This window comes from Phyllobates terribilis, unplaced genomic scaffold (genome assembly GCF_046119375.1).
Source record: "Phyllobates terribilis strain yellow unplaced genomic scaffold, ASM4611937v1 Scaffold_7__3_contigs__length_470593459, whole genome shotgun sequence".
NCBI classification, from domain to species: Eukaryota; Metazoa; Chordata; class Amphibia; order Anura; family Dendrobatidae; genus Phyllobates; species Phyllobates terribilis.
This window is the reverse complement of record NW_027362767.1, coordinates 349061924-349085568: the sequence shown is the minus strand read 5'-3', so window position 1 is coordinate 349085568 and position 23645 is coordinate 349061924. Positions and strand designations below refer to the sequence as shown.

The 23645-nt window shown below is 43.4% G+C and overlaps 1 protein-coding gene across 6 annotated transcripts in view; it reads right to left on the bottom strand.

Annotated features, from left to right (window-relative positions):
- Window positions 1–23645, bottom strand: part of MCF2 (MCF.2 cell line derived transforming sequence) — a 487909-nt gene that overhangs the window by 306133 nt on the left and 158131 nt on the right. For all 6 annotated transcript variants that reach the window (XM_073641247.1, XM_073641248.1, XM_073641251.1 and 3 more), the window contains 4 exons: window positions 22449–22515; window positions 8948–9063; window positions 6911–6980; window positions 5449–5541 (listed from right to left, as the gene is read on the bottom strand). In XM_073641247.1, coding sequence (XP_073497348.1) covers window positions 5449–5541; window positions 6911–6980; window positions 8948–9063; window positions 22449–22515 — 346 coding nt within the window. The remainder of the gene's footprint in view (window positions 1–5448; window positions 5542–6910; window positions 6981–8947; window positions 9064–22448; window positions 22516–23645) is intronic.

The following is a 23645-nucleotide window of genomic DNA, read 5'->3' as shown; positions in this document are numbered from 1 at the left end:
ATTTATCCCGTTGACTATATCGTTAATAAAGATATTAAATAACATTGGGCCTAGTACAAACCCCTGTGGTACCCCACTAGTGACGCTTACCCAATCTGAGTATATTCCATTTATAACCACCCTCTGCCTTCTATCCTTTAGCCAGTTAGCTACCCACTTGCAGACATTTTCCCCCAACCCCATCATTCTCATTTTGTATACCAACCTATTATGTGGCACGCTATCGAACGCTTTTGAGAAGTCGAGATACACGACATCCACTGGTTCCGCCTGATCTACTCGAGAGCTAACCTCCTCGTAGAAGTCAATCAGGTTTGTTTGGCAGGAGCGATTCCTCATGAATCCATGTTGGTTCGGGATTAAAAGATTATTAGCATCAAGATGCTCCGTAATTGCCTCTTTAATGAAGCTTTCAAAAATTTTGCCCACAACGGACGTCAGACTCACCGGCCGATAGTTTCTGGCGTCACTTTTCGCTCCCTTTTTGAATATTGGCACTACATTCGCCTGTCGCCAATCAAGTGGCACGGACCCAGTCTCAACAGAGTCCTTAAATATAAGATATAACGGTCTGTCTATCACATTACTTAGTTCCCTTAGTACCCGTGGGTGTATGCCATCAGGTCCTGGTGATTTGTTTATTTTAATGTTACTGAGGCGTTTCTGTACCCCAGCTTGGGTTAGATTTGTCATACTTAGTGGAGGATTAAGTTTGTCACTTCTCATTTCTCCTGTTAGTTCGATTTCCTTTGTGAAAGTTGTCGAAAAAAAATTATTTAATAGATTAGCTTTATCCTCATCTTTCTCTATGATTTTGCCTTCCTCACTTTTTATCGGTCCAATATTATCCGATTTAATCCTTTTACTATTTATATACGTAAAGAACAGTTTGGGATTTGATCTACTTTCCCTAGCAATACGTCTCTCTGTTTCCTCCTTCGCTATTTTTATTTGATTTTTACAGGTTCTCGTTTTTGCCTTGTAACACATTAGTGCCTCCTTACTGTTTTCCTGTTTTAATCTCTTGAATGCCTCTTTTTTGCTATTTAACGCCCCTTTTACGTTCTTGTTCAACCATATTGGTTTCCTCTTATTTCTGGCCCTTTTATTCCCATACGGTATATATCTCTCGCACTGAGTATTCAGAATTCTTTTGAAGGTTTCCCATTTACTATTCGTATTCCTTTGATTAAGAACTTTGTCCCAGTCAATAAATTGAAGGCTTTCTTTCAGCTGATCAAACTTCGCCCTCCTAAAGTTTAATGTTTTTGTTGTTCCCTTATTGATAACCCTACTGAAGGGCATTTTGAAGTCGATAATATTATGGTCGCTATTACCTAGGTGCCCCCCTATCTGTACCTCAGTTATTCTATCAGGCCTATTAGTCAATATTAAGTCCAACACGGCCTTCCCTCTCGTTGGTTCCTGCACTAGTTGGGAGAGATAATTATCCTTAATATTTGTCAAGAACCTTTTTCCTTTCTGAGATCTACAGGTTTCTGTTTCCCAGTCAATATCTGGGTAGTTGAAATCCCCCATTACAATCACTTCATTATGTTTTGCTACTTTGTCTATTTGTCCTAATAGCAGATTCTCATTCTCCTCTGTTATATTGGGTGGCTTATAGCAGACCCCCAGTAATATTTTATTATTATTTTTAGTTCCCTCTATCTCTACCCACATGGACTCGACCCCCTCTTCTCCCTCTCCTATATCTTCCCTTAGTCTGGGTTTTAGACATGACTTTACATATAAGCAGACTCCTCCGCCTTTCCCCTGTTTCCGGTCCCTTCTAAATAAACTATAATCTAATAAATTTACCGCCCAGTCGTAGCTATCGTCTAGCCAAGTCTCTGTTATACCTACGATGTCATACCTCTCCTCCGATATAAGCGCCTGCAGCTCATCCGCCTTATTGGTCAGGCTTCTTGCGTTGGTCAGCATGCAAGATAAAACTTTGGGGTTATTTAGCATCCTATTCTTCTCTAACGATCTAACTGTACCATCCCCACCCCCCTCTCCACCATCATTATATTCACTTCTCCCCTTCCCCCTTGCTTGCCTCACATCCCACCTATTTCCTTGGTTTCCCCCCCGTCTCTAGTTTAAAAACTCCTCCAACCTATTAGCCATCTTCTTCCCCAGCACCGCTGCACCCTCCCCATTGAGGTGCAGCCCGTCCCTACGGTAGAGCCTGTAGCCGACCGCGAAGTCGGCCCAGTTCTCCATGAACCCAAACCCTTCTGCCTTGCACCAACTCTTTAGCCACTTATTCACCTCCCTAACTTCCCGTTGGCGCTCCTGTGTGGCTCGCGGGATTGGTAGTATTTCTGAGAAAACTACCTTGGAGGTCCTTGCCCTAAGCTTCCTACCTAGGTCTCTGAAATCATTTTTAAGGACCCTCCATCTACCACTCACTTTGTCATTGGTGCCGATGTGGACCATGACCTCCCATTCAGGTCATGTGACTGAGGGGAGGGAGAAAGCTGATTGGGCTATCGCGGCGCGTGTGTCACGCCCCCCCCATCGCGCGCGCCAAGGCCGTTAAGTCACAGGCCCGCGTCCGGGAGCGCGCTGCACACACGCCCCCTGGAGGCAAGCCAGGGACATATAGACAGCCCAGCGCGAACGCAGGGAGGGCATGTATCAAAACACACGCGAACCGCCCCAGCAGCATAAAGGCTGTAGCCAAACCGCTCCTTTTGGTACAGAAACATATCCTACAAGACATGTGTGGTTGACTGGCCTGATATTGATGTGAATGGTCCCTATTCCTCCTGCTCTTTCTCCTTTGTCACCACCTCATCCATCATTCATCACCTGAAGTTTTGTTTTAACGGGAGTCATAGAACTGGGATAGTAGCAGGAAAACATCCAGCAATCCTCGGAGGAGGTAGGATATGCGCCAAAACGCTGACCACCTCAGGCCTAGCCGCTACTACATACATGCGCTTGCATTCCAAGAAAACAAGCTAACTTCTATCATCATCATCATACTCCTCACCTTGGCACTCTCAACTCCCCTGATGGAGAAGCCAGGGCCCACCGAAGGAGTTAGGTTCTCTAGTGGGCTCGTCCAATGCTGCCCTAAAGCAGGCCAGGCTAAGAAAAGTGTGGGGGAAGTTCCCAGGAGAAATAGGGGCGGCTGGGGACCGAGTATGGACACACGGCCACCCCCTGGAGACTGGGGGCCGAGCGTGGACACCCGACCGCCGGGCAGCTGGGGACTGAGTATGGTTACCTCGCTGCCGAAGCAGTCATGAGGTAGTGGCCAGCTTCGTCCTCCTCCAAACTAAAAGGCCCCATTTCAAGTGCAAGCTAGCAGTATGGTATTGTAGCCTGGGGGTGGGTGGGTGGCAGGTTGCATACTCACGCTTGCATTCCAAGAAAACAAAGCAGATGCTAACTTCTATCATCATCATCATGCTCCTCACCTTGGCACTCTCAACTCGCCTGATGGAGAAGCCAGGGCCCACCAGAGGAGTCTGGTTCTCTGGTGGGCTCATCCAATGCTGCCCTAAAGCAGGCCAGGCTAAGAAAAGTGTGGGGGAAGTTCCAAGGAGAAATAGGAGCTTCTGGAGACCGTGTGTGGACACCCGGCCGCGGGGCGGCTAGGGACCGAGTATGGACACCCGGCCGCCCCCTTGCGGCTGGGGACCGAGCGTGGACACCCGGCCGCCGGGCGGCTGGGGATTGAGTATGGATACCAGGCCGCCGATGCAGCCATGACATGGTGGCCGGCGTCTGCCTCCACATGCCTAAAAGGCCCAATTTCAAATGCAAGCAAGCTAGCAGTATGGTATTGCAGCCTGGGGGTGGGTGGGTGGCAGGTTGCACACTTACGCTTGCATTGCAAGGAATGGGGGAGGTACAATTGAATACAGCCCTGGGACAAGGACTTGCACGGGGATAGTTGCAAGTCTGCATCTTCTGATGCGGCAAGGATCACTTCTGATGGGCGCACTTTTAGGCAGTGACCTGGGTGTCAGAGATGCTTCCAGGCGTCTTCCCCATGCTGTTCCCATGTCTTTTCAGCACTGTATGCATGTGTCACATAGCACATGGCCAGATAAGGTGGTAAAATGTTAAAATGACATTTCCCGGTGAATGCATTTGTAACATTTGAATGCAATACAAAAGTGCAAAAACGCATAAAAATGCTACATGTGAACATAGCCCAAGGTGTGGAGGAGTATTTTTGTTTTTGGTTATTTATTTTACATTATACACAAGTCTTTACCCTGGAAAGGAACTACCTTAACATATTTCACAGGAAAATCGTTTCAGTTTCGTTTTTGAACGTTTTATTGTGAGCCTGTAAAAGTGGCTTAATACCTCTGACCATGTTGTTGACAGCAGTGACCTGGGGGTCAGAAATGCTTCCTGGGGCGATGCCCATGCTGTCCCCATGTCTTTTGAGCACTGTCACTATTGTTTTGGGCACTTTTTAGGCTTTCTACAGACTGCCGGGGGTGCCGCCGCAAAAATGCTCGGGTCTCCCATAGACTAACATTGGGCTCGTTGCTCGGGTCGAGCACCCGAGTATCACGGTGAGCTCGGCCCGAGCTTCGAGCACCCGAGCATTTTAGTGCTCGCTCAACACTAGATGAAACCCCTTCATAAAAAGAGCGGATGTTTGTTAGTAACATTCATCATCACAAAAAGGAGGTGTGTTGTACAGAGGAACAATGCAGAATCCATAGATATATCTCAATTAATTGAACAAATCAGTTGTTTTGTTTAGTCCATGTGGATTTATAATGTTCAACTTATGAATCCAGAAGATCTCTTGCCTGTTAAGAGTCTAGACTCGGTTGGAGGTCTCATGGAGGACATGGTCAATAGGGATCACCCTAAAGGAGATCCTTTTATTGTGATCTATCGCATAATGCCTAGAAAGGCCATGTTGTAAAAATCCTTCTTTTATATTATACCTGTGCGAGTTTATTCTGCTATGTAACTGTTACAGTGTGCATGAGGCATTTTTGGGTGCAACATACTGTATGGGGGCCAAGAAAAGGGTATCATAGTGGGTGAGAACATTATGGGACCTCAATAGAGGAGCAATTTCTGTGTGCTGTAATATATATTCCTCTGACTGTCTTCAAAAGTTAGAGTGCGCCGTGACACTGCCTACTTCGCTGGAGTTGGGGGACAATTAGGACTTTTGCTACGGAGACCCATGATTTCTATGAACCCTCCTGCTATAAGGAGAAATAAGATCTAACAAAACTAAAGTATGCATTAATTCACTTGTAGTTTTATTCATATAAGGTTTGGTGATATAATTCTAGGTCAGGAATCAGGATGGTTTACTAGTACAGCTAGTGTGTGTGAAACCGGCATCTACAAAATTATCTATAAATTGGTAACCTGCATAATAACGACTAGTATATCTGACGTACATTATTTGAAAAGAGATCTGGACAAAAATCCAGCCTTAGATACCTGAAAGAAAGCACTGTCCGAAAACTGCCGCCAGAGAGAGTCTGATCGGGGCTTATTCTGACAATACTTTTCATACATCTGGAAATCTTCTCTCTGCATGAAAAAAAAGTTTTTATTAACATTAGATATACATTTTAATCAACCATGATTTCATAACATTCACACAAAGACACTATAAATGTGAATGTAGTTTTCTCTTCTTTTTGGCTCGTCTATATATATACTGTATCTGTGGCTGCTTACTGGTAATGAACAAATTGATTCAAAGAAAATTGAATTTGTTTTGAATTTTACAAAAAAAAAATTGAATTTTTTAGCAATTTTGATTTGCTCAAATTTAGCAAAAATCTTTTAAAGGCTGAGAAGGGCTTAAAAAAAATTATACTCACTTTCTCTCACCTGCACAGCTGCGGCAGCTCCACACATGGTCCTGCACTGGCACTCTCTCTCCGACTCTGTACTTCTTCCCTATGTCTGTGAACCTGGTGCCCACCAGGACTCACTCGACGTCAAGACATTCGTATACCCAGACTTCATGATGTCATGGGGTGATTTTGCTCATGACCGGCCTAGTGAGCACCAGAGACTCTGACAAGTGAAGCCTGGAGAGAAGATTGGAGCTGAAGAAAGTCAGTGCAACAGCGGGACATGTAAGGGGCATGGCGAGTATAATATATTTTTTGTTTTCACCCATTTTTTATTAAGTTCTTGGGTCTGGAGTGACCTTAGAGCATAATAAATGTCTTTTACTGACGCACTCCATATACATCTAGTAGATTTGATGCAAATCGAATTTCCATAAAAAAATTGAGAAAATTTAGGTGTTTACAACATGTAATATAGTACCTCCAGAAGGAGAACTAATAAAGTGGTATAGAAGTTGTTGGAATCTTGCAATATGTAGTTTTTTGTGTTTTATTTTACATGTATATTAAGTTATACAGTAGTTAGGTCTACCAATATTACGTTTTGCCAAATTCTTTCAGGGCATTTTCCCAAAATAAGGAGTTGGTACAAAAATTGTAGTTGAGGTCTTTCCTTTTTTTCACTGCTGCATAAACTCTTGGCTTTATAAAAAAAATGCAGGAAAAAGTTCTCTGTGTGAATCTGACATCTATGTTTGTGCAGCCTATGGTGACTTTGTTGACTTCTTCACAGGTTGCTTTGCCCGAACTCTTCTCTCTCCAATTGTTCCAATGTTTAAACTGACAACTAGAAAAATAGTATTCCCAGAGGTATCACCAATATTATGTTACTCTTTAAAGAGAGACTGGTAATGTTCACACAGGTACTTTACTATTGTGTGCATCTAAAAAAAAGTATATTTTTAGTAGGAAAAAGAGAGTAGAAGAATGAGGCTGAGATGCATAAAGTTGTTCTAGTTTCTTTGTTTTGAGGGCTGAAAGTAAATGAATGAATCTTAATGCACTTATATTCTTCTCTTAGTAAATTATTTACTTACCCTTTCTAGAAAACAATAACCAACTCTTTCCGGCGCTCCGATGCAGCTCTCAAGGTTGAGAAGAAAAACTCTGTTTAAAATCAAACAAAAAATGAATATTAAAATAGAAGATTTTAATGGATTATCTAAATTTGTGTTGCATCATTTCTGTTTTCTTGTTCTTGGTAATCCAGCTCGGTTTACATAAATCATTCCCCAGAACAAAGGATTGGGTAGCAGAACAAATTGCTATTATATTTCACTTGTTGGACATCACATAAAAATGTTCCTGCTTTTTCTCGGGCAAACAATAATTTTCCCATAATGTTACATTCCAGAACTCTGAATATCGTTAACCTTTTTTCACTATAATTATATTATATGTTCTGCTCTATTTTTACAGTTCCTAAACCATGCCATCATACTAACCAAGTCTTCTGTCTGACTCTTACAGCACCTGTTCTGAAAACACCCACATATAGTGGGATTTATGGAGAAACCTGACCATCAGCACTAATAGTTTTACCCAATACCCAATGCCTTTGCTAGTTTTCTGCACGTTCAGGGCCCGTACAATCAGAGATAAAAGCTAAATATCATCTCTTCATATTATATACACCTCCTTAAAGGGACAATTTTAGGATGACTAGAAAACTTGGCTAACTAGGGGCAGGTGTGGCCTGGCTACGGGGCCAATGCTTCCTGGGTGTCTACAGTGAGTTTCAAATATGTGACTACTACTAGTTTTTATTTGGGATATTGTTCCACACTAGAGACTGAGATAACGACTTTTGTGTTTTCATTGGCTGTAAGTCATAATCATCAATATTAACAGAAATAAACACTTGAAATAGATCACTCTGTTTGTAATGACTCTACGTAATATATGAGTTTCACTTTTTGTATTGAAGAACTGAAATAAATTAACTCTTTGATGATATGCTAATTTAGTGAGATGCATCTGTATTTGTTTCTTTGCAATCTATGTAGTAAATTTAGTTTTGTAACCATATCTATGTAGTAAGTGTACTTCTGTAACCATGTCTATGTACTATGCTTGGTTCTGTTACCATATCTATGTAGTAAGTTTGATTCTGTTGACATGTTCAGTTACAGTATCTATGTTGTAAGCTTGGTTCTGTAACCATATCTATGTCATGCAATTGTATTTGTAACCATATTTATGAAGTATACTTAGTTCTGTAACTACATCTATGTAGCAAGTTTGGTTCTTTTACAGTATCCATACACTTTACAAGTTTCTTCGCATTTTGGTTTTGTTCTGTTACTGACACTGTATCTGTGTAGTGAGCTTTGTTCAGTTACCATATCTTCATAGTACATTTGGTTCTGTACCTATGTAGTAATTTTGACTCTGTTATCTAATCTTTGTTGGAAACTTGGTTATGTTACTGTATCTATGCACTAAGCATAAGATATTTGGTGAAACTTATTATGTGTGTTAGGTATCGAGTTTCGTCTACAGTGAGTTTCAAATATGTGACTACTACTAGTTTTTATTTGGGATATTGTTCCACATTAGAGACAGTCTTCAAGTAATTTCATACATATCATAATGTTATCATGTGTTAATGATAGCAGTGGACTACACTGAACCACCAACAACTAATGCTAAATAGATATTAATTCCTGGTCCCTCTGAATCATGAAGCTTTTATAAAAACCCAATCTTGTGCCTGCACATACATGTGCAATCACAACATGGAAACGATACATGCAGTTGACTGTTATTTAGTAGGCAGAAGCCCTGTTATTTAGTAGGCAGAAGTAGACAGGTTACAGATGGACTGCTACTAATGGGCCAGTGTTGGGTGCTTGTCCAACTGGATCTGTAAAAATGACTAATACCCAACCTGATAATAAGACTGATTAGTAATTCATGATTTAAATAATTTCTCATAAAGTATGAACCAGATGCAATAAATTTGGAAAAATACTTTTTTAAAGTCTAACCAAGAAAACAAAGGTAAGATTAAAATGTGCAGCCATAAAGACAATATTGTTATGTTGAACACATAATGATCCAAACAATCTTACTTGTTATGGAAATCGTATATCTCTGGCATATTTCCAAATAGAATATTCTTTGTGTTCCTTAAGGTTAATGGCAAAAAGTGGAACATTTCTGGGTTTTCCATCTCCGATCTATATCCCTTGAGGAAGAAACAAGAATATTTTAATATAGAAAAAAAAAGTTTCTAAAATCTACGACTTAGGTCCTCCTTGCCAACAATAAGATACTCTCACTGGAAGAGGTTAAAAGTAGAATTAGGTGGATCATTTGAAGTTCAAATTCACCAGCTTTGCCTAATTTTCTAAAAAAAATTATGATTTGCAGCATATAGATTTGCCACAAATGCCAATACTGAAAAGCCTTTAATTGACAAAAAAATACATGTATAACACTCCTAGCTGTGTATTGAACCAATTTTCAGCTATTTAATGCAAACAAAACCTCATTAATAACAACAACTTGCATGAGGAGGATTAATCCAAATAGCAAAAAAATGAGTAGACTAGATCATAAAATTCAACATTTATTAGATAGATTATAAAAAAATTCTAATTAAAAACAAATACCCATACTTCATAAATAGGGTAGCATAACCATCAGTATTCAATAGTCATAGATAAATTACCAGGTTATAACGACAACAAATGTAATAGAACAGTATATGTATGAAGAGATGACTATGTCATACCCTGTAAAAATTGGAGTTTGCTATGCAATCTGCAAATAATATAATTGGTATTCATAGGCATCACATGCATAAAACATTAATATGTGATAGTCATTACCTGGGACCAGAATGAATGTGTGGAGCCGACCCTACCGCTCCGACGCGCGTTTCATTGAGACCTTCTTCAAGGAGCACGGTATATGGTGTGTGTTGTGGGGTATATATGTGGGGATGTACTTGTGGGATTTTATGATGTGCAGCTGGCTGGCCGTTAGAACGGGTGCAGGTACGTATGGCGAGCATGCCCGATGACCACTTCCTGTGGGGCAAACTTCCATTCGCGGTCGGTGGCACGCAAGCTCAGAGTTGCTATGCAACGTGAGTGCCAGCGGTCACATGGTCCGCGTCAGGAAGCGCCGGAAGATCAGTCCATCCTGCATGTGCGTCCCATCTGCAGTAGCGGAGGTACTGGATATATATATTATAACAAGGTGTCCATGTTAAGGCAGTGTAAATTAATCATATTTGTGCCTAGGAATACCAATCACGCAAATATCAGAAAATATAAATAGAGCAAAGAAAACAACAGCAGGACATGTGTATATGTTATTGAATTCCTAATTGCATCTATTATAAATACATTGGGCAATCATCAAATACAAATGGATACATATATAAAAGGTATACATGAGAACCTAGTAGGGTGCAAATATAACCCAATGTATGTATTAATACAGATTAACCAAAAAAGGTAAATAAAAATATATACCAGATATAAATGCTTATGGCATGATGAAATCTGGACAGAACTCGGTGTCCAATAAAATTAAATCATAGCAAGATGAACAACATATCAATATGAAGTAGATAAAAATGGTTGAATTGAAGTGTAAAGTAATAAGTATATGATATGTCTACATTATTTAGACCATATAATTGTCATATATTTAGAAAGAAAAATATATATATACAATGTATAGTGTATATAAAACGCATGGTGCAATGTAAGGTGAAATGTGTAGATATATACACATGAATGTGTATAAGGTATTAAAGTGATAAAGTGCGTGTATAAAGTGCACTTATTATATATATACAGTACAGACCAAAAGTTTGGACACACCTTCTCATTTAAAGATTTTTCTGTATTTTCATGACTATGAAAATTGTACATTCACACTGAAGGCATCAAAACTATGAATTAACACATGTGGAATTATATACTTAACAAAAAAGTGTGAAACAGCTGAAAATATGTCTTATAATCTAGGTTCTTCAAAGTAGCCACCTTTTGCTTTGATGTCTGCTTTGCACACTCTTGGCATTCTCTTGATGAGCTTCAAGAGGTAGTCACCGGAAATCGTCTTCCAACAATCTTGAAGGAGTTCCCAGAGATGCTTAGCACTTGTTGGCCCTTTTGCCTTAACTCTGCGGTCCAGCTCACCTCAAACCATCTCGATTGGGTTCAGGTCTGGTGACTGTGGAGGCCAGGTCATCTGGCGTAGCACCCCATCACTCTCCCTCTTGGTCAAATAGCCCTTACACAGCCTGGTGTTGTGTTTGGGGTCATTGTCCTGTTGAAAAATAAATGATGGTCCAACTAAACGCCAACCGGATGGAATAGCATGCCGCTGCAGATGCTGTGGTAGCCATGCTGGTTCAGTATGCCTTCAATTTTGAATAAATCCCCAACAGTGTCACCAGCAAAGCACCCCCACACCATCACATCTCCTCCTCCATGCTTCACGGTGGGAACCAGGCATGTAGAGTCCATCCGTTCACCTTTTCTGCGTCGCACAAAGACACGTTGGTTGGAACCAAAAATCTCAAATTTGGACTCATCAGACCAAAGCACAAATTTACACTGGTCTAATGTCCATTCCTTGGGTTCTTTAGCCCAAACAAGTCTCTTCTGCTTGTTGCCTGTCCTTAGCAGTGGTTTCCCAGCAGCTATTTTACCATGAAGGCCTGCTGCACAAAGTCTCCTCTTAACAGTTGTTGTAGAGATGTGTCTGCTGCTAGAACTCTGTCTGGCATTGACCTGGTCTCTAATCTGAGCTGCTGTTAACCTGCGATTTCTGAGGCTGGTGACTCGGATAAACTTATCCTCAGAAGCAGAGGTGACTCTTGGTCTTCCTTTCCTGGGGAGGTCCTCATGTGAGCCAGTTTCTTTGTAGCGCTTGATGGTTTTTGCAACTGCACTTGGGGACACTTTCAACGTTTTCCCAATTTTTCGCACTGACTGACCTTCATTTCTTAAAGTAATGATGGCCACTCGTTTTTCTTTACTTAGCTGCTTTTTTCTTGCCATAATACAAATTCTAACAGTCTATTCAGTAGGACTATCAGCTGTGTATCCACCAGACTTCTGCACAACACAACTGATGGTCCCAAACCCATTTATAAGGCAAGAAATCCCACTTATTAAACCTGACAAGGGCACACCTGTGAAGTGAAGACCATTTCCAGTGACTACCTCTTGAAGCTCATCAAGAGAATGCCAAGAGTGTGCAAAGCAGTCATCAAAGCAAAAGGTGGCTACTTTGAAGAACCTAGAATATAAGACATATTTTCAGTTGTTTCACACTTTTTTGTTAAGTATATAATTCCACATGTGTTAATTCATAGTTTTGATGCCTTCAGTGTGAATGTACAAATTTCATAGTCATGAAAATACAGAAAATCTTTAAATGAGAAGGTGTGTCCAAACTTTTGGTCTGTACTGTATATATATAAAGTGAATACTGCAAAATATATAATGAATACTAACACAAGATATAATGTGACGTGTCTGTGAAGTGTATAAATAAATGAATGAATAAAAAATAAATGATGCATATAACATGTGACATGTGTGTGAGGTGCATATATTGATGAATGAATAAAAAGTGAATAATGTATATGTCATTGGACATAAACATATACTTAAAACATAATGACTACGTGATGAACAGAATATAATATGACCACGTTAGTGAAATTAGTGTATATATCAAACCATGCATAAATTATAATAACCATAAATATACATAAAAATTATATATAAACAACATAAATGTGAAAAAAAATGTGTTGTTTATATAACATTATATCTTGTGTTAGTATTCATTATATATTTTGCAGTACTCACTTTATATATATATATATATATATATATATATATATATATATATATATATATATATATATATATATATAAAATAAGTGCACTTTATACACGCACTTTATCACTTTAATACCTTATACACATGCATGTGTATATATCTACACATTTCACCTTACATTGCACCATGCGTTTTATATACACTATACATTGTATTTATATATTTTTCTTTCTAAATATATGACAATGATATGGTCTAAATAATGTAGACATATCATGTACTTATTACTTTACACTTCAATTCAACCATTTTTATCTACTTCATATTGATATGTTGTTCATCTTGCTATGATTTAATTTTATTGGACACCGAGTTCTGTCCAGATTTCATCATGCCATAAGCATTTATATCTGGTATATATTTTTATTTACCTTTTTTGGTTAATTTGTATTAATACATACATTGGGTTATATTTGCACCCTACTAGGTTCTCATGTATACCTTTTATATATGTATCCATTTGTATTTGATGATTGCCCAATGTATTTATAATAGATGCAATTAGGAATTCAATAACATATACACATGTCCTGCTGTTGCTTTCTTTGCTCTATTTATATTTTCTGATATTTGCGTGATTGGTATTCCTAGGCACAAATATGATTAATTTACACTGCCTTAACATGGACACCTTGTTATAATATATATATCCAGTACCTCCGCTACTGCAGATGGGACGCACATGCAGGATGGACTGATCTTCCGGCGCTTCCTGACGCGGACCATGTGACCGCTGGCACTCACGTTGCTTAGCAACTCTGAGCTTGCGTGCCACCGACCGCGAATGGAAGTTTGCCCCACAGGAAGTGATCATCGGGCATGCTCGCCATACGTACCTGCACCCGTTCTAACGGCCAGCCAGCTGCACATCATAAAATCCCGCAAGTACATCCCCACATATATACCCCGCAACACACACCATATACCGCGCTCCCTGAAGAAGGTCTCGACGAAACGCGCGTCGGAGCGGTAGGGTCGGCTCCACACATTCATTCTGGTCCAGGTAATGACTATCACGTATTAATGTTTTATGCATGTGATGCCTATGAATACCAATTATATTATTTGCAGATTGCATAGCAAACTCCAATTTTTACAGGGTATGACATAGTCATCTCTTCATACATATACTGTTCTATTACATTTGTTGTCGTTATAACCTAGTAATTTATCTATGACTATTGAATGCTGATGGTTATGCTACCCTATTTATGAAGTATGGGTATTTGTTTTTAATTAGAATTTTTTTATAATCTATCTAATAAATGTTGAATTTTATGATCTAGTCTACTCATTTTTTTGCTATTTGGATTAATCCTCCTCATGCAAGTTGTTGTTATACATGTTTGGAGTTTTGTATGATCATTTAACCTTTTCATCGACACCATTTTGGGACTTATGATTGTTAAAACCTCATTAATGTCTAAGTGACCTCAGCTTACCTGGTTAAAGGAAAACGGATGGAAACTAGTGGTACCCAACAGCAGTATTTTGGTGGTGTGTACGGTCAAACATTGAACTATTACAACAGAGAAGTGTGTAGAAAAACTAAAATATTTTTTTACAATGCACCCTGTTTATGAGGTAGATAGTTTTGTTTAAATTTCTGGATTATGGAGATTTTTCATTTTGCTTAAAAAAAATAATAATGGCTTGCCCAACTCACAATGCAGGAAGCACACTTTCTGTCACACAAGCCCTGGTTCCAGTATTTTGGTTTAGTAGTAAAATTAGCACTGAGAGGTTTAATACTGCCCTCTTTGTTTGCAGTGTGTGATGAATAAAAAAGGCTGTTATTAGCAGTGTATCCAGATCAGTCAATTCACAGTAACACTAAGTGATTATGCAGGTACAGCACTTCCCGACATTATATGAATTTTTGGATTATTATTCACAGACTTAGATTACCACTCCCATTTTGAATCTGCTTTAGCATTGAAGTAGCACAACATAATCTATCCCTATGTAGTATGAACTGTGCACTCTGACCTCCTATCTCTACACTGAAAAAGCCTAAAATGGTGCTTCCTCCTTCTTTTAAATTGTCTGAAATAGACCACCTTGATTGGCTGGGCTAGACTATGTGATGTGATATAGCTGCAGGGCATTATGGGGAAGCCTTTTGGCCGTGCCTGATGTCATTAGCCCACTCATTAAATATTAAGCAGAGTTTGAAATGGTGCCAACTATTTTTTGGTTTTGATGATCCTGTTAAATGAAATTGCAGAGAGTTTAAATTTGTTGGCAACTAAAAATTTCAGAAAATTCGACTCAAAATCGATCCTCCATGGATCAATCCACTCATCTCTAGTTAAAAGTACTCTTAGGCAATCATTGTGTGCCTGGATTAACATCTGATCCAGAATGACACTGCAATTCTGTAGAACGAGCAAAAAAGCTTGCAAAAGAACTTCAACATGACGTTTCAAGGATGGCGCGAGACTGCCATCTACTGGCCAGAGACAGTAAAGCGGAACCAAAATATACAAAGGAAGTTGCAGGGAGGGCAGATTCAGAGGCTGGACCCGATCAGGTGACTTCCAGGAAGGAGTTCAGAGAGATAAGAGGCCAGCGCGCCAAACCTGAGGGGTCTTTGGCGCCAAGCAGCAGAGAGGAGCAGGCGTGCTCCCTGCGTCCTGAGAAACCCCGCGTGACAGGCCAAATCCAGAGGCCTGAGAGGTGCTCCAGCTGGGTACCGGTAAAAGAGCTCCGGATCCCTCACAGTTGTGACTCGAGTGCTGTGCCTGCTGAGGATACTAGGAACCTGATTGCAGTGCTGAGTGAGTTCGTGGAACCCGACGTCGGCCGCCGACAGACGAGACCTGGACCCCCCTATCCAAGGCTCGAGAAACTGCCCCCAACAGCCAAGCAGAGAGGAGCTGCATACGTGAGCAGGGCCGTCACTTCCACTGCTCACCCACGGTACCGGGGACAATTTGGTTTAAGTACTCAGGTTGGGAGGGGGACGGTTGGAGCTAAAGTAGCACAACGTGATCTAATTGAATTCATCCGGAAAGAGACTCACGGCCTAGCGGGAATAACCGGTGACCCCCGCTAGGGCCAAATTCACGGTTAAAGAACTTGTGTGGTGTTTCTCATGCTTGAGGGCATCACCTTACTTTAAGAGGCTGCGCCTTATTTTAAGAGACTGCGCCTTACTTTGTGAAATTTCGTATTTTTCTGATATTTCAAATCACTGTTCATTACCCTTGTTGCTAATCCCTTGTTTCAGTATACCTGTTGTATAAAACTGTTTACAATCATCTCTGACTGTTCTCGCCTTGTGTCTCTGTGCGTTGCATTCCGGCACCTGCATTACATTTGGCGTAGTCGGCAGGATGCAACATTCAGACGCAGAGATAGCGGATCAGTCTGTGGCTGGGTCCGGCCGGAGCCATATACCCCTGGGGGCTATGCTCAGCCATCTTCCCAAGTTTACAGGAGATGGCATGTCACTTTGGGACTGGGCAGAAAGACTGAGAAGTATGCTACGTATGTATCCCCTTGACCCTCTAGCCCAGGCGGAGCTGGCCCTCCTAACCCTTGATGGAGAGGCCTGACAGACTGTGATGTACCGCCCACCTGGGGACCGTGACACCGTGGATAAAGTGATAAAAATTCTAGAGGACATGCACGGTGACACTACAGATTTGGGACACTTGCGCTTACGGTTGTTTCAGCGGGTCCAAGGGGAAAATGAGACAGTAAATCAGTATGTTAATGCATTACAGGAAGTGACGGCCCATATCACTAAGAAAACTCGAGATGGGAACCGAGGACTGGGACCATTGGATGAGGTGTTGCGTGACCAACTGATTGCTGGCTTGAAAGACCCTTCCCTGAGGCAGATCCTGAAGGAGCGGCTGCGATTGAGCCCTGATATGGGCTTCCTGGAGGTAGGGGCTGAAGCTAGAGTCCTGGAGAGAGAAGTTCCTGTTCTCAAAGCCACAGTTAGAAGTCATGAGGCAATTGCTCCTGGATTCACCAACCAAGAGCCTGATTGGGTACGGGAAATACGTCAGGAAATTCGAGACATTCGGGGTGAGCTGAATTCTATTAGGAAGACTCCTACTGCCCCCTTGCCGACGGACCGTACTGCTCAACGCGGACGGAGACCAGAACGAGAAAGACGTTCCTATCCGGCCCCAGCACATGTACCCGACCTATCAGCAGAACGAGGACCGGACTGCTGGACCTGCAGAGGTAGGAGGCATATCTCTAAAGACTGTCCCAACCGAGAAAGGAGGAGGAGGGGACAGCCGTTAAACTAAAAAGCCCCACTGTTGTGGAGCATACCGTGGGGTCTCGAGCTTCAGAGAGTAGAAGAGGGAGCTCTGAAGACATTGTCTCCGAGAGGCCCATTATCTGGGCTGAATTCAATGGGCAGCGGATCCGCTGTTTGATGGACACCGGGTCTCAAGTGACCACTATGCCTGAGATGTACTTCCAAAGTCACTTTCCTGAAGTCGCTCGTTCCTGCCGGGAACCCACTGTCAAACTGGTGGCGGCTAATCAACTACCTATCCCAGTAGCGGGAGTAGTATGGATGTCCGTGCGGGCATGTGGAAAGGACCTCGGTCGAAAAGGGATTGACTGACCACCGGGCCCGGAGGCGATGGGCCCATTGTAACCCTGGGCATGAATGTGCTGAAAGAAGTCGGACAGTTCCTGGCTGAGGGCTGTAGCAAAAACAACTGGACCCGCGCCACTCGAGACCCAGCTAACAAGAGAGTGTTCCAGCACCTCGTGCGGGTCAGTCAGATTCAAAAGATGCCCACTACCTCCCAGTACCTTGGTAAGGTATCGATACCGCCCGAAGCCACAATGACACTGCCGGTGGGACAGACTGTACTCACTTTGCCGGTGCTGGCACATGTGTCCTTAGAGGGCGTGGACATTCAAGTTGAACCAATGGAGGCAGAAGAAGCGCCCTCTGGACTCCTGATTGCTCGAACTCTGGCCACCGTGCGGCACGGTCGAGTACCCGTGCGCTGCATCAATTTAAGTGGCACCAGTTTACAGTTGTTGCCCCGACAAGAGGTGGCGCGAGTGTGCGTAATGCCGGAGGCCCTTACTAGAGCTGACGCTATAGGGCTGGCACCTGTGGAAGGAAAACCATGGACCCTAGAGGTGTCCCTCAATAGCCAGGAACATGGAAGAGAACCGTTGGCTGGACGCCACCTCCTGGAAGAAATGGAAGCTAACCTGACTGAGTTTTCTGCTGGACAAGTAAGGCAGATCGAACGACTTCTACAGCGATATCAGGGAGTGTTTGAACAGCATGAAGATGATTTCGGGTGCACTCGGGACATTCAGCACGAAATACCCACCGGAAATACTGTTCCCATCCGAGAGAGATATCGGCAGATCCCGCCTCAAATGTACCAGGAGGTGAAAGAGCTGTTGGCCCACATGTTGCGGAACGGTGTGATCCGTGAAAGCCAGAGCCCCTGGGCGGCTCCGATCGTGCTGGTCCGAAAGAAGGACGGTACCCTGAGATTCTGCGTAGACTATCGGAAGCTGAATTGCCTGTACAGTGCGGGACTCCTATCCACTCCCCCGAATCGAAGAGTCTCTATCTGCACTAGGGAGCGCCAAATTCTTCTCCTCCCTCGACCTGGCCAGTGGCTATTGGCAGGTCCCAGTAGCTGAGAAGGATCGTCCGAAGACAGCTTTCATTCTCCCTATGGGCCTGTTTGAGTTCAATCGAATGCCGTTCGGACTAACAAATGCGCCAGGAACCTTCCAACGGCTGATGGAGAGATGCTTGGGGGACCTCATCTTTGAAGCCACTTTAATATATCTGGATGATATAATTATCTATTCCGCAACGTTTGAGGATCATCTCCGCCGATTGGAACAAGTGTTAGAACGGCTACAAAGGCATGGCCTGAAAAGTAAGCCTCGTAAGTGTCGTCTCTTCAAACGAGAAATTGAATATCTGGGGCACACTGTGTCCAGTGCAGGGGTGCACCCCACTGCGGAGAAAGTAGCTGCCATGCAGAAGTGGCCCACGCCCGCCAATCTAAGGGAACTAAGGGCATTCCTGGGGCTCGCTGGATACTACCGCAGATTCATTAAAGACTTCGCTAAGATTGCGAACCCGCTCAATGAATTGCTGAGAGGAACAGCCGGGGGAGCCAAGCGGCAGCCCATTCAGTGGGGCCCACGACAAGAAGAGGCATTCCGAGCATTGAAAATGGCGCTAACAGATGCCCCGATTCTGGCCTACGCTGACTTTTCGCAGCCGTTCATGTTGTACACTGATGGAAGCTTGCATGGGCTGGGAGCAGTGCTGGCTCAAGTACAAGGAGGGAAAGAGCGAGTGATCGCGTATGCCAGCAGGTCACTCCGAGATACGGAGAAGAATCCGGACAACTACAGTTCGTTTAAGCTGGAGCTACTGGCACTGGCGTGGGCCATGACCGAGAAGTTTGCTGAGTACCTGTCAGGGTCAGAAGTGCAAGTGTGGACAGATAACAACCCTTTGGCCCACTTGGAGAACGCCAAACTGGGCGCGTTAGAACAGCGGTGGGTCGCAAGGATGTCCAAATTCCAGTATAAAATCGCCTATCGGTCCAAGGCCCTGAACACACATGCAGATGCCCTGTCCCGGGTCACTCAGGCGGGGCCGAAGAAGGACAGAGATGAGGAGCTCGAAGGCGACGAGATCCCGGATTTCAGCCAGTTCGCCGCTGCTGTGGTCGACGCCCAAGAGACCAGAGGGGAGCCGAGGCCCACTCAGATTCTGGGCCGTTCAAGAGACGAATGGATACATCTGCAGCAATCCGACCCGGAGCTAGCAAAGTTGAGAGAATGGGTCGCCCTTAATCAGAGACCCGACCAGGAAACCAGAGCCGCTTCACTTCCAACTATCGTACAAATCCTAGGCCAGTGGGAGAGGCTCCTCCTGAAGGACGGCTTGCTATGCCGAAGAATCCAGCTGCCTCGAGAGTTTGATGTTACCTGGCAAGTGGTAGTTCCAGGAGCGCTAGTAACACAGCTAGCCCAAGAAGCTCATAGAAGAGGTGCTCACTTCGGAGTAGAAAAGACCTTCCGGTGGTTGCAACGGCTGGTGTATTGGCCTCAACTGCGACAAGAAGTGGAGGGGGTCTGCCGAACATGTCGCCAGTGTGAGTTGAACAAGCCCCCGGAGCAAAGAGCTCCCATTCAGACCATCCGAACTTCTGCCCCCTTGGAAGTCTTGATGATTGACTACTTGATGGTAGGAACTTCATACAACAGTTATGGACACTGTTTAGTCATGACTGATCACTTCACCAAGTTTGCAGTAGTGACGCCCACTAAAGATCAGACGGCAGAAGCCGCAGCCAAGGCCATCTGTCAAGATTTCATCCGGATTTATGGGTGCCCGAAGCGAATACATTCTGACCAGGGGGCCTGCTTCCAAGGACGAGTGATGGATGAGCTATACCGCATCTATGGGATCGACCGCTCCCGGACAACGCCCTACCACCCGCAAGGGAACGGTGCATGCGAGTGCTTTAACCGAACCCTGTTGCAAATGTTGCGAACACTGGAAGCGGACAAAAAGATGAAGTGGCCCGAATTCGTGTCCGAGCTGGTGTGGGTGTATAATAATCGAGTTCATGCAACCACCGGCTACACCACCTACTTGTTGCTGTTTGGAAGAAGTGGCCGAGAAATCACCGAACTGGAGCTAGACTCAGAAGACCCCGGTCCGGGCAGTAGCCCAAGTACCTGGATTCGAGAACACCAGCGTCGACTCCATACCATGAGAAGACTGGTTGCTCAGAAGTTTCAGGAAGTAGAGCATGCAGTTCGGCCCCCGACCACAGGTGGATCGCTTCAGCCAGGAGACCGAGTGCTGGTGAGGGCTAAACGATTTGGGAGTAAGCTGGACCATCGTTGGGAGGCAATACCATATCGGGTGGTGAAGAAGGTTCTCCCAGACAACCCCGTCTACGAGGTTAGGCCCGAAGGGGATGACGCCGCGACATCCAGGGTGTTGCACCGTAATATGTTGCAACCTTGCTCCTCTGAAGCAGAAGTCTGTAACAGGGCTCAGACGTGTTGGCTGAAGTGCCACATACAGGAACCTTGGGGGATGAAGAAGGATGGGCCACAATGCAGTTGGGCCCATCAGAACCATTGGTGCCACTCCCGAGTGGAAGTCAGAATGAGTCAGAAAATGATTTGCAATCCCCAGTAGTTGATTCCTCGGATCTCCCGGAGTCTCCTCCGCAAGAAGAGCCCCACAGAACTGAGCGGGCTAATGCCGGAATTCCTCCTAACCGGTATGCTCAGGAAGAGTTTATCTGGTCTCGAATCCAACAGAAAACGCAGGAGTGTGCCCAACTCCTGTCTGAGCTTGCACTGCCTGGAAGGAGACATCAATTCTGCGAGGAGTCCACTTGCCCGAGGACTGGCGAGCAAAAAGGAGGGAGGAATGTAGAACGAGCAAAAAAGCTTGTAAAAGAACTTCAACATGACGTTTCAAGGATGGAGCGAGACTGCCATCTACTGGCCAGAGACAGTAAAGCGGAACCAAAATATACAAAGGAAGTTGCAGGGAGGGCAGATTCAGAGGCTGGACCCGATCAGGTGACTTCCAGGAAGGAGTTCAGAGAGATAAGAGGCCAGCGCCAAACCTGAGGGGTCTTTGGCGCCAAGCAGCAGAGAGGAGCAGACGTGCTCCCTGCGTCCTGAGAAACCCCGCGTGACAGGCCAAATCCAGAGGCCTGAGAGGTGCTCCAGCCGGGCACCGGTAAAAGAGCTCCGGATCCCTCACAGTTGTGACTCGAGTGCTGTGCCTGCTGAGGATACTAGGAACCTGATCGCGGTGCTGAGTGAGTTTGCGGAACCCGACGAGGCCTGGACCCCCCTATCCAAGGCTCGAGAGACTGCCCCCAACAGCCAAGCAGAGAGGAGCTGCATACGTGAGCAGGGCCGTCACTTCCACTGCTCACCCACGGTACCAGGGACAATTGGGTTTAAGTACTCAGGTTGGGAGGTGGACGGTTGGGGCTAAAGTAGCACAACGTGATCTAATTGAATTCATCCGGAAAGAGACTCACGGCCTAGCGGGAATAACCGGTGACCCCCGCTAGGGCCAAATTCACGGTTAAAGAACTTGTGTGGTGCTTCTCATGCTTAAGGGCATCACCTTATTTTAAGAGACTGCACCTTATTTTAAGAGACTGCGCCTTACTTTGAGAAATTTCGTATTTTTCTGATATTTCAAACCACTGTTCATTACCCTTGTTGCTAATCCCTTGTTTCAGTATACCTGTTGTATAAAACTGTTTACAATCATCTCTGACTGTTCTCGCCTTGTGTCTCTGTGCGTTGCATTCCGGCACCTGCATTACAATTCATCAAGTTGCCATTTTATAAAACCTTCTAGATGTTGCTGGATGTTAACCAAACTAAAAGTTCTGCTTTACCCCAAGGTGTCCTTTAAAGCTAATGCAACAATCTGAACTATTATAAATAAGAAATTATGAGGAGACTACGCATTTTACATTGTGCACTACTGCATTTTTAAAAAATGGCCATCTTGCAAATATCACAGTGACCAATAACTGTATAAGCCACTTTTGGCCTCGTCAAAGTAGCACTTACAATGCACCTTAATAGTGCAATTCTCATACCAATCCCAGGCAACCACATGGCCCCTAAAACAGCACCAGAAAGTCAATGGTTACATACCAATAAAATAGTGTAAAGCTCTTCCACATAAATCCTCTCAGTTTCTACTAGCTCATGGATGACATGTCTGAAACAAAAGCAAAATCAGTTAAAATCTATTAAATTTGTATGTCATCTGGAAATAAAACATTTCCAGTGCAAGGAATTGTAGAACAAAGGCGGAAAATTAAGTTACTTTGATACATTACATATGAACATATTCTATTCCAGTAAAATACATATAGTCTGGCTTTTTTTTCTCTTATTTTAGATAAATGTCAATAATAGAATTTAGATTTTTGTAATTTCCTTATTCCTCCAAATTCTATGCTTGATTTTCCTGTGGTGACCTTGTCATACATATAAAATAGGCTCAGGCTGTATGATTCAACCTAGATCTCTACTTCTAAAAAATATTCAGAGGGTCAGTAAATAATGACTCAATCTTACATCCCTACAAATAATTCTTAATTAGAAACTAAAGAATTATGGCGGAAGTGTGCGTAACTTCATTCTCTCACTTTAGCAATGAATGCATAATTTGGGTCAATGTTAGTGTTGAGCGAGTATGTTCTATTAAGCCTTTCGCCGAGTATGCTCGGGCCGAGCTCCGAGTATTTACAGCTGCTCAGTGATATGTTTGAATCGCTCCCGTGTGCATGATTTGCGACTGTGTGACAGTTTTATTACATGTGAGGAATGTCTATTTCTTACACATTGCTCACATGTAATAAAGCTGTCAAACAGTTGCAAATCATGCACACGGGAGCGATTCAAACATAACACCGAGCAGCTGTAACTACTCAGAGCTCGCCCGAGCATACTCGGAACAGAACATACTCGCTCAACACTAGTCAATGTTGATCTCACTATGAGCAAATTCATTTTTCAACCTGACTTGTGTCCTTCCACTCTGTCTTTCATAGAATCATAGAATATTACAGTTGGAAGGGACCTCCAGGGTCATCGTGTCCAACCCCCTGCTCAATGCAGGAGTCACTAAACCATCTCAGACAGATGTCTATCCAGCCTCTGTTTGAAGACTTCCATTGAAGGGGAACTCACCACCTCTTGTGGCCGCCTGTTTCACTCATTGATCACCCTCACTGTCAAAAAATTTTTTCTAATATCTAATCTGAATCTTCTCCCATTCAGTTTCATCCCATTGCTTCTAGTCTTTCCTTGTGCAAATGAGAATAAAGCTGATCCCTCTACAGT